The 13,791-nt window shown below is 45.9% G+C and overlaps 1 protein-coding gene across 1 annotated transcript in view; it reads right to left on the bottom strand.

Moving 5' to 3' along the window:
• The window catches only part of sema4f (sema domain, immunoglobulin domain (Ig), transmembrane domain (TM) and short cytoplasmic domain, (semaphorin) 4F), a 54,834-nt gene extending 41,288 nt beyond the window's left edge, over window positions 1-13,546 (bottom strand). The window contains exon 1 of the mRNA XM_084343939.1: window positions 12,769-13,546. Coding sequence (XP_084200065.1) covers window positions 12,769-12,859 — 91 coding nt within the window. The 5' untranslated portion in view covers window positions 12,860-13,546. The remainder of the gene's footprint in view (window positions 1-12,768) is intronic.
• Between the last annotated feature and the right edge of the window lie 245 nt (window positions 13,547-13,791).

The following is a 13,791-nucleotide window of genomic DNA, read 5'->3' on the forward strand; positions in this document are numbered from 1 at the left end:
AGGGACGTCTTAAAATTGTAATAACCAAGAGTTCTCAACCCAAACAAGTGCAATTTAAGGCAATATTAAACTGAGAAAGCAGGACATGTTCACATATTATAATCTGAAATGTACACTTGGTATCATACTTTAATAAGTGGCTTAAAGGATTAATTGATTATCAAAATTGTTGACAATTCATTTTTTGCGACAGACGAGCCAATTAAAAGCACTTACACAGCAAAATACTTGACAGCAAAACAGTAAATGAGTCAGCAATCTGTTTAATTCTTGATTTAATTCACAGAGATTTTAGCATTTACGTGATTGCACGCACCAAAGTTCAGTAATGTGATTTATTGAGGAGGGAAATCTGAAGGAAACCTCTGATAGCTTTTACCAAACTGTTGCTAGCCTGTGAAACCTCTCTAAACATGAACATTTTATTCATGTTTCAAAAAACATTTTGGGTTCACACAAGCTACAGCAGTAGGAAATGTTCAGTTTGCATTCACAATAAGTGAATACAGTGCTCTTCAGATGGTGAGGAGATGTGTGGTTTTCATTTTACCCCTCACCCTCTAACACAAGTTGGTGTAGGTGCATCATGCAGGATGAAATTTCGGTAAAAGTGCTTGAATTTGTGAAGTCGATGTCCACATGCATGCGTTCTGTGCGTCTGTGCCGGCATACCCACACACTCTGTGCTTCTGCAACATACCAGTCAGCATGAAATTAATCTAATCTGGACTGCTGGGATCTCATTCCGTCCCATGTGGACGAGGGGGGCCGTTATATAAAAGCACTTAAGCTGATGAGATCGTTTATAAGACGCTGGACAACGTGATGTCATGATGCCATCTGACTGGACGCTGTGGAATAATGTCACGGCGGAAACTTAGAACTTTGAATCCTAATTGGATCAGTTTCCTGCAGTTTGATGATGCAATTATTTCATATTGTCTCTGACTTCAGAGGTCAGATACCGTCTGAAAACTTGAGTGAATGTGTTTCGTCTATAGATCCAGCACCGTGGCACGTATTACACTTATTTACATTCATTCCATTCAAACAAAGACTCGGTTATTGTGTTCTTACTTTGATGTCACCGTCTCTGTCTCTGTAGAGCTTTGTAATGTCGACATGCTTTCTAGATCAGTGAGATGATGCTTTTAGGAGGTTTGTCCTGCCATAGCCATGTTACACACACACATGCACACACACACTGAACCACTCACGTCAGGCAGCCTGTCTTCCATTGTAATGTCGAGCTAAAAGATGAAAGTATGGTGGCTGTCTGGCTCTAAAGACCCTCTCTCTCTCTTCCTGTATTCCCCCTGGACGCGCACACACTCGCACACACGCGCAAAATACACATACAGGCTCAGCAGACACCTCAATTATGATAATGTGTATCAGCATTAATGTATCCTTACAGCACGGCTGGCTTTCAACGATGTTGTGTGTGTGTGTGTGTGTGTGTGTGTGTGTGTGTGTGGGTGGGTGTGTGTGTCCCAGACAGCAGGAGAGGAGGGGCAGCTACTGTATCTCATTTGACGCAGGTTACACCCTCCAGGAAAGCAAAATTCTGAGGCCTTCAGCATTTCTACCTTCTTCCGCACGCACGCGGCGATAAACACATTTACCAACAAAGACCAATGCGCGCCGTTAAAATGAAAGTTTCTCAAGACTGTGACAAAGAAAAATAAGGACAAACAGAGAGATAAGAAAATTCTGAGAAATGCTGAGAGAGGGGTTAAGTCAGACAAAGAAAGAGACAAAATAAGAGAAAGACGCGGAAAGCTCGCGCCGGGTTCCTCGTGCTTTATTTCCAAGAGCGTACAGGCCTCGGGGGAGATGAACCCACTGTGTGTTTTTCTGTCTGCGTGAATGTGAGCATCAGCCAGTTTCAGCAGCCCAGATGGCCTCGAATTTGAGCAGAAGAAACTCAGATTATACAGTCCAAACAATGTAAAACATTCGGAATACATCGTAATTCACAGGCAAAGAACAAGCAGCAGTGCAATAGGGCCGCACTAAGTCAGAGACCAAATTATTCAGAAAACATGTGAGCAAAAAGTGCAACTTTATCAACCTACACACCTGCTTGATTAACGAGTTTAAACTCATTCGTCTGCACCGTGTCCCCTAATGTCCACGTTATAGACAGGAAGTGGTGCAGCAGCAGAAGAACACCAGGATCCATTTTTTCAGTCAGTTCTCCAAAACTCCTCCTGAAAAGGTGTCTCCCCTCTCTCATCCCCTCTGCAGCTCCTTTCACATAACCCCGCTTTTTCTTCCTCTTCCTCCCTCTCCTCCTTGGCCTCCTCACCCGACCCCCCCCCACTCCTACCTCCTACCTTCCTCCTCCTCCTCGCCCAGACTCCATCCCTCCCTGTAATTACCACCTCAGACTCCAATTAAAAGAAACCACAATAAAGAGAGCAGAGGACGGAGACCGAGGGGCGGTAAGGGAAAGACAGAGGGGACGGCGGAGGGAGAGAGACAGAGGGGGGAAATTTAATGAGACGTTTGTCCACACACACACACACACACACACACACACACACACACACACACACACACACACACACAAACACTCATATACATAAAGACATACACTCCAAAGCTGGCAGCATATCCAGGAACAATATTTAAAAATAAAGTCAAGCTTTTCTTAACAGGCTTAAGATAAGAGAGAGGTATAAAATAGAGCAGGAAGTGAGTGCATGTGTGTGTGTGTGTGTGTGTGTGTGTGTGCGTGTGTGTGTGTGTGTGTGTGTGTGTGTGTGCGTATGTGAGTATGAGGGACTGCTGACAGTTTTTCCTTTGTGTTTTGCCCCAGCCTGTTTCCTGACATTAAGGTTTCCAGGGTTACTCTGATTTCCTTAACGGCACACACACACACACACACACACACACACACACACACAAATTGAAAAAAGAAAGACACATAAGGTCAATATGCAGACAGTGGACGATGATAAAACAAGAGAGAAAAAGTGGAGATCAACAAGTCACAGAGACAACATGGAGATAAAAAACAACACAGTCAATATTTGTGTGTATGCTTACATGTGCATGGAAGCATACACACACACACACACACGCACACACATCAACATACACAATATATTTCCAATGAAACTCTCTCTGCAGCAGCGGAAGACACAAACAATCAATAAACACAAAGTAGGAACAGCAGGGTAGCCCTTACTGTCAAGTTGTCTTTGTGTGAGTGTGTGTGTGTGTGTGTGTACTGTATGTGTGTAAGGAAGAAATGGGCCTCATGGTTGTGTGCCAACCGAGACTGCCAAAAAACACAGACACACACACACACACACACACACACACACACACACATAGGGAGAGAGAGGGGAGTGCCGAGAGGTGGGTTGATTTACTAGGCTGCCAAAGAGAGAACGGGCACAATATACAGAGAGGAAATAGATATCTTGGTTCATTATGCACACACACACACACACACACACACACACACACACACAGACGCACATGCTCACACACACACACACAAATACACACAAATACACACGGTAGCCTCAGACAGCCTTATCAGTTTATCCGTTTTATTTAGAAGATCTATTACTCAGCCTTTCTTTGAAGATTACTATTGTGTGTGTGTGTGTGTGTGTGTGTGTGTGTGTGTGTGTGTGTGTGTGTGTGTGTGTGTGTGCGTGTGTGTGTGTGTGTGTTTTGCAGACAGGAGTCGCTGCACTGACTTTATGACCAGGTGTGTGTTACCTTGATCATAGCAGGAGTGGTAACTTGCTCTGCATGAAACACCAAACACCCTGTGGTGTGCGTGTGTGTATGAACACACACTGACTGTCGCAGCTTCATTGAACTGTAAATTCATCTGTAAATAGCATCTCTGGCGCGTTTCTCTTTTTCTCTGAAAACCGGTTGGACCGGCATCAGTCGTGTTTACATCACTAAGCCGGCTCAACCTGAAGGTTCAGTTCAGAGGAAAGGTGAAATTTCAGAGTGTCCGAGTGTGTGTATTTATCTGTCTTGACTCTGTTATCACCAGGCTAATAACACCTATAAAGATAAAAGGGGGTGGAAGGAGAAATGTGTTTTAAACATCATGGCTGGACTTAGAAGCTCCTATCTGCTCAAATGAGCTGTCAATCAAACGGCCGTCATCTCAGGATCTCCGATGTGGAGGGCGAACGGTGTCTGCTGTGAAATGAGCATCTTTTTTTGCCATTTTCTCACCATTTAATCATGGAAGACTGTGTTTATGACGAAATATGTTACTGAAATGGATCTCCTGGACATTTGGGAATAAGAGAAGTTAAGGTTTGATGAACCGAATCACCCAGACACTTCAAAACTTCTCCCATGCTAGTTTGTTAGCTTGTTTGTTGATTGTATCTTGCTGATGGTGGTTTTATCTTGAAATGGCGTGCGAGAATCAAAGCTTTCTGGTTATGATCTATGGCAAGACTTTACAGTTGAACTGAGGCCTTTGCTCATTTGCTTAGCTGTGCTCGTAAAGTTTGGCGAACTAACTGGGCGCTGACTTTTAACAGGTTACACATATTTATTTAGTAATGTGGAACATTTGGGCAAAAAAAGTGAAATAAAGATAATCCTAAACCTAGATTTTGACACAAGAATCCTCTTGAAGACACGCTTGGTAAAGCAGAACCCACCTTCATCACGTCAGTTGATATTGTGGTTTAACGGTGGATGTTCCCAAACAAGAACACACAAAGCCGGGAGCTTTGGGGGGTCTCAGGAGATCCCCGCGGGTAATTGTCCGTTCTGCCCAATGAAAAACGATCTCACACATCTAAATGCGAGGTAAGCTCGCTTCATACCTGACACCAACACAAAACAGATGGATGTATCAGACATGATCAGGCCCGATCCTGCCTAAATTATACTCCATTCTTCCGATGGTGGGCTACACAAACTCACAGGAGTGGAGGTAACGTCTATTTTGCGGCCGCTGCCTTTTAATCGTCATGTTTGCAAACTGGAGACGGCTTTGCGTGTTGTTTGTTGTTACTGAAAGACAGCAGATTACTCAGCCTTTCTTCAACTTCCTTCATGTTGGATTCACCATCAACAATCTCCGCATTAAAGCATTAAAGGCTTGTAAGAGAAAAAAAAAGCCCACACAGGCAGCCCACGCCGACCAATCGCAGTTCTCGCTGTCTCCATTCACATCGTTGTAAACGTTCCTCGGCGAGATACAAAGCAGAAATATCGCTGCTTGGTATTTCCAAGACGTCTCCTCTGCAATCTACCTCAGCAGTCTGCACACAGTGGCTTCTACAGCATCCGACTGTCACTGAGAGTCAAAAACGCCAACAGGCACAAATCTGGAATAAGCTGACTGCTCGCTACTGCCAGTGCCGAGCTCGGGCGAGGAGTTTCACTACAAAAGGCTCTGAAACGACCCCTTTTGACACCAGCACTCATGACATGGACGTTCTGTCCGTGGAGCTCTGTATTTGATTGTGGCTGCTGGAGATCAATGACCTGAAGCAAGTGTGGCGGGATGAAGTGGTGGGCTTGTTTGTGTGTGCGCGTCTGGGAGCAAAGAGCCGGAGGAAGTATAATATTCTGCTCACGAGAGGAGTGAAGGGAAAAGAGAGCCGTGTGTTTCCTTCCTTCCCCTCCACAGTCCTGCCTTTGCTTTAAAGCTGACACGGATCCTGTATAAGAAGCAACACACACACTCTAAGCATTACCTTTAAGTGTAGGCACATCACTTCACAGTCTCAACACCTCCCGAAATGTATCAGTTATTAGTTAGAAAGGTAGAATTATGGGGAAACAGACGTAAAGAGAGGTGAACAGATGGAGCGTGTCTTCTCATTCCAGTCCTGCCATTAATGGACACACTGACTGACCTGACGACACGCACACAGCAGACAGACACACACACACACAGGTTGACAGGCCAGTCGATTGATGACATTTGTTGATCCCAGACTTCCAATCAGTCTGGGTAAACAGCCAGCAGCTCTCTGAGGATCGTCTCATTGTGATGAGAGAGAGCAAGACCTTGAGAAAGCCACCAGGTTAAGTGGATGCTGTCAGTGCCTCGACGTGAACAAGGTGACCCTGTGTGACCTCCGACCTCGTCTCAAACCGGTGACGCCCATCAGCTCCTGTCTGTCTGGTTGGTTTTGTTCCTGGCCTTTCTGCTGTCTCATTTCATCAATAACTATTAGTTTCTTCTCTCTCCCCCGAAGCTTATCAGATCCGTTCTCATCTCTCTTATTTTTTCTTTTCCTTTAAATTTCACACGTTCCTGCTTCTCGCCCCGTTCTTTTCATTACGTCCCGACATCATATTGCAAGTTCAACAAGCATTCAACCATCTCCTTTACTTCACCTTCAGTGGCTGCATAATAAAATCAATACTGATTGATATGATTGACGATGGGGCCCAGACAACAGTCAGCAATTTTGAAAGGAATGACCTCTGAGACAGGAAATACAGCAGTTCTCAAACTTATTCCAGATTTCATAAAAAAAAAGTTAAGTTTTTATAATTCAAATAGCCTCTGGGGTTGTCCAGGTTTGATTAAAATACTAAAAAGGCTTCACTTTAACTCAAAATTAAATAGGACAGGGCGTAGGAAAAAATATAACTCTCCAGCTTAAGTGCACCCTCTACGTCTAAATGCTGAAAACTGTTCTCTATGCATTATAATTGTTTCAACTCGCGCTCTATCAGATGGGATTTTCACACAACAGAGGGCTGCAGGGGAAGGAGATGAGGGCAGAAAGCAGGACTGAATCCCAATGAGTTGATGATATATGCCTGTGCCGTGCACTGCGATCATTTCTTCCAAAGCCCTCCGTAGGTAATACACACTGAACGCTTGACACACACTCACAAGCACTTTCTACTAAAACCTTGAAGACTCCAGAAACATTATATATATATATTTCACGTCCTGACGCAGCACATTTCACGGGACTTTTATGAACGAGGGAGTGAGAACAAGGCAGGAAGGAGGAAAGAATGAATGAAGCGTGACGGAGAATTCCACGAATCCTCCTACAACATCATCCCACCACGCCGTTGACCTTCAGGGGTCTTGTGATTAAAGCGCTCGCAGCGGTCACACTGGGAAGGTGGGCAAGAGAATTAGGACCGAGCCACCGAGAATCCCAATCATGAAGTCCTCCTGGGAATGCGACAAAGGGAATCTGCTTGCGTCGACTCTGTGTGTGTGTGTGTGTGTGTGTGTGTGTGTGTGTGTGTGTGTGTGAGTGTGTGTGTGGCCTTTGACATCTGACTCGGTTTGACCTTTACTCTGACAAGCTCCAGTCACAGGAGTGCCTGTGTGGGCCGAGCGTTCACAAACAACGCGGGAGAGTGCACGGACAACTATGTACGTGTACAGCGGTAATGTAATTCTCAGAGTCACAGAGAGTGCATTATGAGGGGAGAGCGTATGAGAAGCTAATGAACTTCTGCTGACGAATGTGAGGAGCGAGAGAGTATTTTCTGTAGGCCGATGACAGCTGAGAATGTACTCCGCTCGTCCTTCTTTCATTCACTTCCTCTGCCTCATGTTTAACTCATTTTTGCTAAACACGTTACCGCCAAAACACTTTTTTAGCAAGTCAAACTAAAAAAGAAAACGTTTATTTAACATAAAAACCGGCCTGTTGCCTTGTTCTTGTTCTTGTCTGGCTTTAGCTCAGTTTGAGGTTTAGCTTTAGCGTTAGTCTAAGTCTCGGATGTCAGCCGGGTTAGTTAGTTCTTTGAAATATTTTGTTTAAAGACATGAACCGTTACCTTTATGCATGCGGTCTGTGTGTTACATGGCTAGCACGCTACCGCCTTTAGCTAAATATGCTGTCAAAGTAATGGCTAATTTGTTCATGCTAACTTCCTGTTAGCTATGTGAAAACAAGGCATGAAACCAAATAAGGAGCAAGAGAAAAGAGCTGCTGAGCTCTGAGTCAGGGACTGGCCAGAGAAGCTATGGTGGAAACTTTTTAGACCACTTGAGGTATTTATGACCGAGCCAAATAGATAGATAAGAAGACAGGTTTTAAATTGCTGCTATGCACTTTGGCTACGACCAGCAAAGAGCGAGGGCTTGTCAGACAGAACTGGAAGAAGTGCAATTAGCATTTTTTTTGATGCATGTCTCCATCCCCATCGTACCACTCAACACCGCCAGGCCCCATCAAGCACCCTTAGAAGAATGAGAGGAATGAGGGCTAGAGTGGCAAAGAGACAGGGAGAGAGGATGGGATACAGGGATGAGAAAGAGGGGAGACTGTTCTCTTGTCTTTAGAAAACCACTTCGTATTCCCTGGTGGGAGACGACAATGCAGCCTCAACCCAAACACATAATCTACTGTAGTCCATATGTATCCTCACAGGCAAAGCCCTGTGGAGACAGTTTGGTGGTTACGCTCTTTCTGGCCGAATCCCAAGGCATTTCTGTGATATGAAAATATGCAGTGATGAGAATTTTGCACATCATGAGTCTGATCCCTCCAAACAATGGATATCTTTGACCAGATTTCCTGACAACAGCGTGAAATCCCCACATCAATTCAATCCCGGCATTGTGTGTCACATGCATCGTGTGAAAACGGTCGGTTTCAGGAGCATGACTGCGTAAAACTTGAAATAAACAGAACATAAGTCGCCTTCTTACACAGGATAATGAGAACTGTTAGCATGTAATCACTGTATTAGTACTAAATGATCAAACGAGGGTGATTCATCCAGCAGCATCATGAAACATTTCTACATGAAACAAACAATGCGGCTATTGTTTAGACCACCATCTGCTGACGAAATCGATCATACGATGAGATGCTTCAGGCTGACCATCTGAATTAAACAATTTGCTGGAGGAGATCCTCAACACTTCATGTGATGTCTTTGTTGTTCTCTGGATTTAGACTCCCTAAAGACCATTTCTGTTCCACCTCGAGACGAACGGCAGGACCAGCAGACGAGCAACCAAGTGAAATTCAACTGAACCCGTAGCTTTCAGTTAAGCTTGACGGGCAAAGAAACGTTGGCAGCGCTTGCACTTTTCACTCACCGTTTATCAAGGTTGGTTGCTTCCTTGTCTCCCTACCAGTGTGAAGCAACCGTTCTACCTGGCAAGTAAAATTCTCGAGAAGCACAGACCAGACCAGACCAGACCACAGAGCCTCCAGCCCCACCCACCACACAAATCAAGGCGCTAACTGTGTTTTCCAGCCTGCTTTGATTAGTCTTTGTTATAAGGGACTCCCATCCATCCACCCACCCACACACACATAGTTCACCGCAAGCCAAGTGAAAATGTTGGCACAAAAACAGAAAACTACAATAGAGTAATAACTCTTCTATCACTGGAAGCTACTGGAGTGAGAAGTGTTTGAATAGAGATTCTGTTAAGCTCCTGTTGACTAGAAACAAAGAGAAAGTACAGTTTTGGTGAGCAGTGAGGCAAACTGATCTGCCAGCCGAGCAGGTGGTACGGTAGGTGGACACTGGGTGGCCTTACTGGCGACATAATGCTTATATACCTGCATAGTTTCTAGCTAACCAACCTAATCAAATCAGACATAGCTCCTCTCTCCCTCACAGTAAATGGACTCTGGTGCATGCAGTGGGTGCACCAGGCCCTCCCCTGTGTGCCGACACCCTAATGACTTTCATGTGAGGAGCATTAGAGGGGCTGCCGGACCAGTGAAACTGACTGGAGCTGGCAGAGGAGCACTCTCTGATCCAGTCACAAATTTGAATCACACTGCCCATTTAATCATTATTTCCATTGCTATGGACATGTCAGAGCTATTTTTGGATTTCTTTATTAGGAAAAAGACTCCAGCACACTTGCAATTAAGTTTATTGATTTGATCTTCGGAAACAACGTTTCGGTACTTAGACCTTCATCAGGTTATCTTTGGATTTCTAGATAGAAATGTGTACTTTATGAAGATGTTCTTCCAGGCTAAATTGATTGCAAAAACACGATTACGATGAACTAAATAGGCTTGTTTGTGATTTCTTTAAACGGGAATCCCACACTCGGATGGTAACTTCATTACGGAGCGGGTGATTTCAGCCGGGAAGTTTTACGACTTTCCCCCGAACACTTAACCAGAGAGTTGGAACGATTCCACATCAGCCTAATTAGCCAGCCTACCATTTAATATTACATCGTACCAGCACAACAGACGCAGACGTGTCATAGCAGCAGTGAGGCGGTGAGAAGCAACAACTTTGTGATGCAAAACAGATGGATGATATGGACCAAAATAACTTCAGAAAGTAAAGGTATCTTCAGTAAAACTAGTGTGACGCCAGTCATTCTTAACTTCGTATGAGGATGTTGGCAGGGTAAGTCGTGTCAGTACTTTAGCCTCAGAGTTCAGCTGAGGCTGGAGGTACCTCTGTTGAGCAAGATCAGCCTGTTGGTTTCACGAGCCGTAGAGACGGGGTATGACCAAACTCATCAGGATTCATCCCCTGGTGACCACACAAGTCACCACATTACATGTCTGTATTAGCTGAAGGCGGTGTACATGAGCTCCAACACTCTGAGCAGGGCGTCACTCTGATATCTTACTGTACATGCAGGCCGAGCTTAACACACACAGACAAAAACACACACACGTCACCGGACCAGTCGCTCATAACAACTACACTGTCTTACATAAGTGTTGCTCTCCAGTTATCATAATACGCATGCAAACACTGCAGCATGTGTGCAAGCACACGGACACACGCCCGGGTCAAGGTGGCAACTATCTTTAACTCTGCTTGAATGAAATGTTGCTCCGACTTCTAAAAGGGGCGAGTTCACCCACAGCAAAACAGCGTGAGGGCATTCTCCGCCATGGTTTAGGTTGTTATTTTACATTTTTAAAACAAGTCCCCATCTACTTCAGATGTCTAAGAGAATGCTGCAACGCTGGTTTGCTGTCAAGATCCAGAAATGTTTGGTTTCACTAATAAACATCACCCTACTTTCCATCGACAAGGGGTGCAAGTAGATATTGAGTGAATTTTCGGTTTTGCGTGAACTGTTCCTTTAATCAAGATAGGAGTCTTGCATGTTTGCACTTAGCAGGTGCCCTTTAATATAGAAAGACAAGATGCTGCAACAGATACTAAATATTATTACATTGATGCCTCCCTCTCTGCCTCTCATTGCTGTGTGCTGGCACTCGCTCCAGCTGTATTTGTCTCGGGGCCAGCGTGCCACAGGCCACAGTTGCGTAATGACACACAGAGGCCGGGAGCTAAATTACAGACACCGCATTCATTCAGCAAATGAGCTCCAATCAACGGCAAGCAGCGACTGTCAGTCTGGAGTAGGAATTTAGATGTAGGTCGATCACAGATTGGAAAGCACAAAAGGGTTAAAGCACACTGAGATGTGCTGCTAGACTGAGGCCGTGGAGCAAAGCCCATTAAAGCAGTCAGGTGACCGGGAGTGCAGGCTGATGGTCAATGGAGGCACAGTGACGCATGCAACCTCTAAATCTTTTGCTCCTCGCTGCATCTGGGTGTAAACACCATCACATGAGGGGGGGAAAGGGCCAAGAGCAAATAATTGGGTACAGAAGAGTGAAAGGGGAATGAAGAAAAACACAGACAGAGTTAAATGACAGTTAGCAGAGATAGTGAATGCATTCATAACATGGACAAGTGAAGAGATACAGACACACTCACACACAATGCAATCTCCAAAGGGTCACGAAATAGCTCTGTATGACTGTTGCCCCATAAGCTTCTTATTATTTTGCTGTGAGGAAAGTCTCCTCTCTGATCCTGTTTTCCATTTTAGCTGTCAGTCAGTCTTCAGAAAACAGGAAGGCTGGCCAGCCTGTGCTGCTGACCCCGACGGTCACGGCACAAAGGGGGAGCTTGTTAGAGAGCTGGACTCGTCTTCCATTCACTCTTAAAGCCATCCCGATCTGTGTCTGGTTCTCTTCCACCGGTCGGTCGTTGAATATGTTTGTGAATGTGCTGCACCCAACAACCACTTTTCAAGAAAACTAACAGGTCCTGCTGGAGATCCCCACAGCCTGAACCTTTTTATTTCACTCTGCTGAAGTGTCCCTGAGCAAGATGCTGAATCACCTCTGCCTCCTCTAAAAAAAAAAAAGACAAACTCCCCACATGCATCAATCCCCTCAGCCGGGTGAAGCGCATTTGACTGGACTGTCCCTTTAAGTTTGAGAGCTGCTACGTGTCTGGATGAAGCAGCAGCAGCCGGAGGTCTCTGCCCAGTCTGTGTGCACTTGTTGTTGGCGTTGAGCAGAACAAGTCTGGCACCTGCTTGCTTCGCCAGCATCACCATTTATCAAGCCACAATAAAAGGCGCAGGGCAGCACTTTGGCACCGCAGCCCGTGCGTAAAACAGCAGCGCGGAGCAGAGGCTGACGGCGCGGACGCAAATGCAGCTTTAACTTTGGGTTTAAATGGTGTTTTGCGCCACATTCTGCCAAATCTGATCACACATCATGTCGGGGTACTCTGTGCATGTGGTGAAATGATATGGCGCAACGCTGCAAGCTGCAAAGTTGGAGATGTGGCTCCAGGCTCATGCGTGTTATTGTTTTGATAGCTGTCATCATCGTCATCAGACAGGATGCTGTGGATGATGAAGCCACCTGAACCACCTTTTAATTTCCAAATCCTATTTAAAACACATCAAGTGAATAAGGTGCCCCCAATAAAGGGGTAATCCGCCCTTTAAATATCACTTCTGTTTCAATCAACACCATACTGCCCTCGTGAGCTTTTATTTTCCTGCGCACTCACCTCCCAGTCCGCCCAGGGTCGCTGCCCAGGTGGCTCCGCGGAGCAGGCACAACACCGGGAGCAGGATCAACATCGCTCCGCCAGGACTCATCACGACTCGGCTCCTGCCCAGGTCCCGGAGGGAGGTTGGAGGTCCGTCCGATCTGATTTCAAACACCAAAGTCCCGGACTCGTGCTCTCAGCTGCGATGCATCCTGATCCTAATCCGGGCTGCGCAGGGTTCTCTGAGTTCAAAAAGGCGCAGGGCTCGGTCCAACAATAAAAAAAACGATAAATAAGTTCTAAATTAAATAAACGCTTCCTTTAATATTTGACTTTATTATTCTGCTACAGGTCACTGCTTTCCCCCGGAGCTAGAATCTGCACAAAGCGCACAGAAGCGCATGCATCCGCTCAGCGTAAAGTGACGCTGGTATTATCCACAGAGGACAGCGACATGCTGAGAACCAGAGGACGGGATGTTGTGGTAATATCTGTGCTGCACCCAGCCACAAACAGCGCGTCAAAGTAATCCAAAGTACCGTCCTCTCCTGCGGGGATAATGTCCGGTGTCCTGGGTTACAGCAGGCTGGAGCCTCGCGCTCTGTGCCCCGGTGTCGCCGAGCCTGTCCCGCTGCTGCTGCTGCTACAACAACGAGAACAACAACAACAAAAAAAACCTCCGCTCGTCTTCAGTTTTAAATCATCTGAGTGAATTAAAGTGAGAAAATCACTGGAGAGGAAATCCCGAGCGCGCGCTGTGTCGCTCGAGCGCTGGCACGGGAGCACTACAGTGACCGGCTCGAGGAGGCGCTGATATGAAGCTCGAGCGCGGCTGACTGGAGGAGAAGCAGACCGCCTCGCGGGGCCCCGCCCTCCGGAAAAAGGCAGCGCGAGGGTAACAGGTAGCCTAAGAGGATGACGTCACGGCGGACAGGTGCACTTTTCCTCAGAAAACCCTGAATTACATCAAAGTTCACGGGAAGTGACGCTGGTTCCGGTGAGGTCGTTCAGGACTGAGGATGAATTGTCGTTACAACAGAG

Source organism: Pagrus pagrus (assembly GCF_965226575.1).
Source record: "Pagrus pagrus genome assembly, chromosome: 22".
NCBI lineage: Eukaryota > Metazoa > Chordata > Actinopteri > Spariformes > Sparidae > Pagrus > Pagrus pagrus.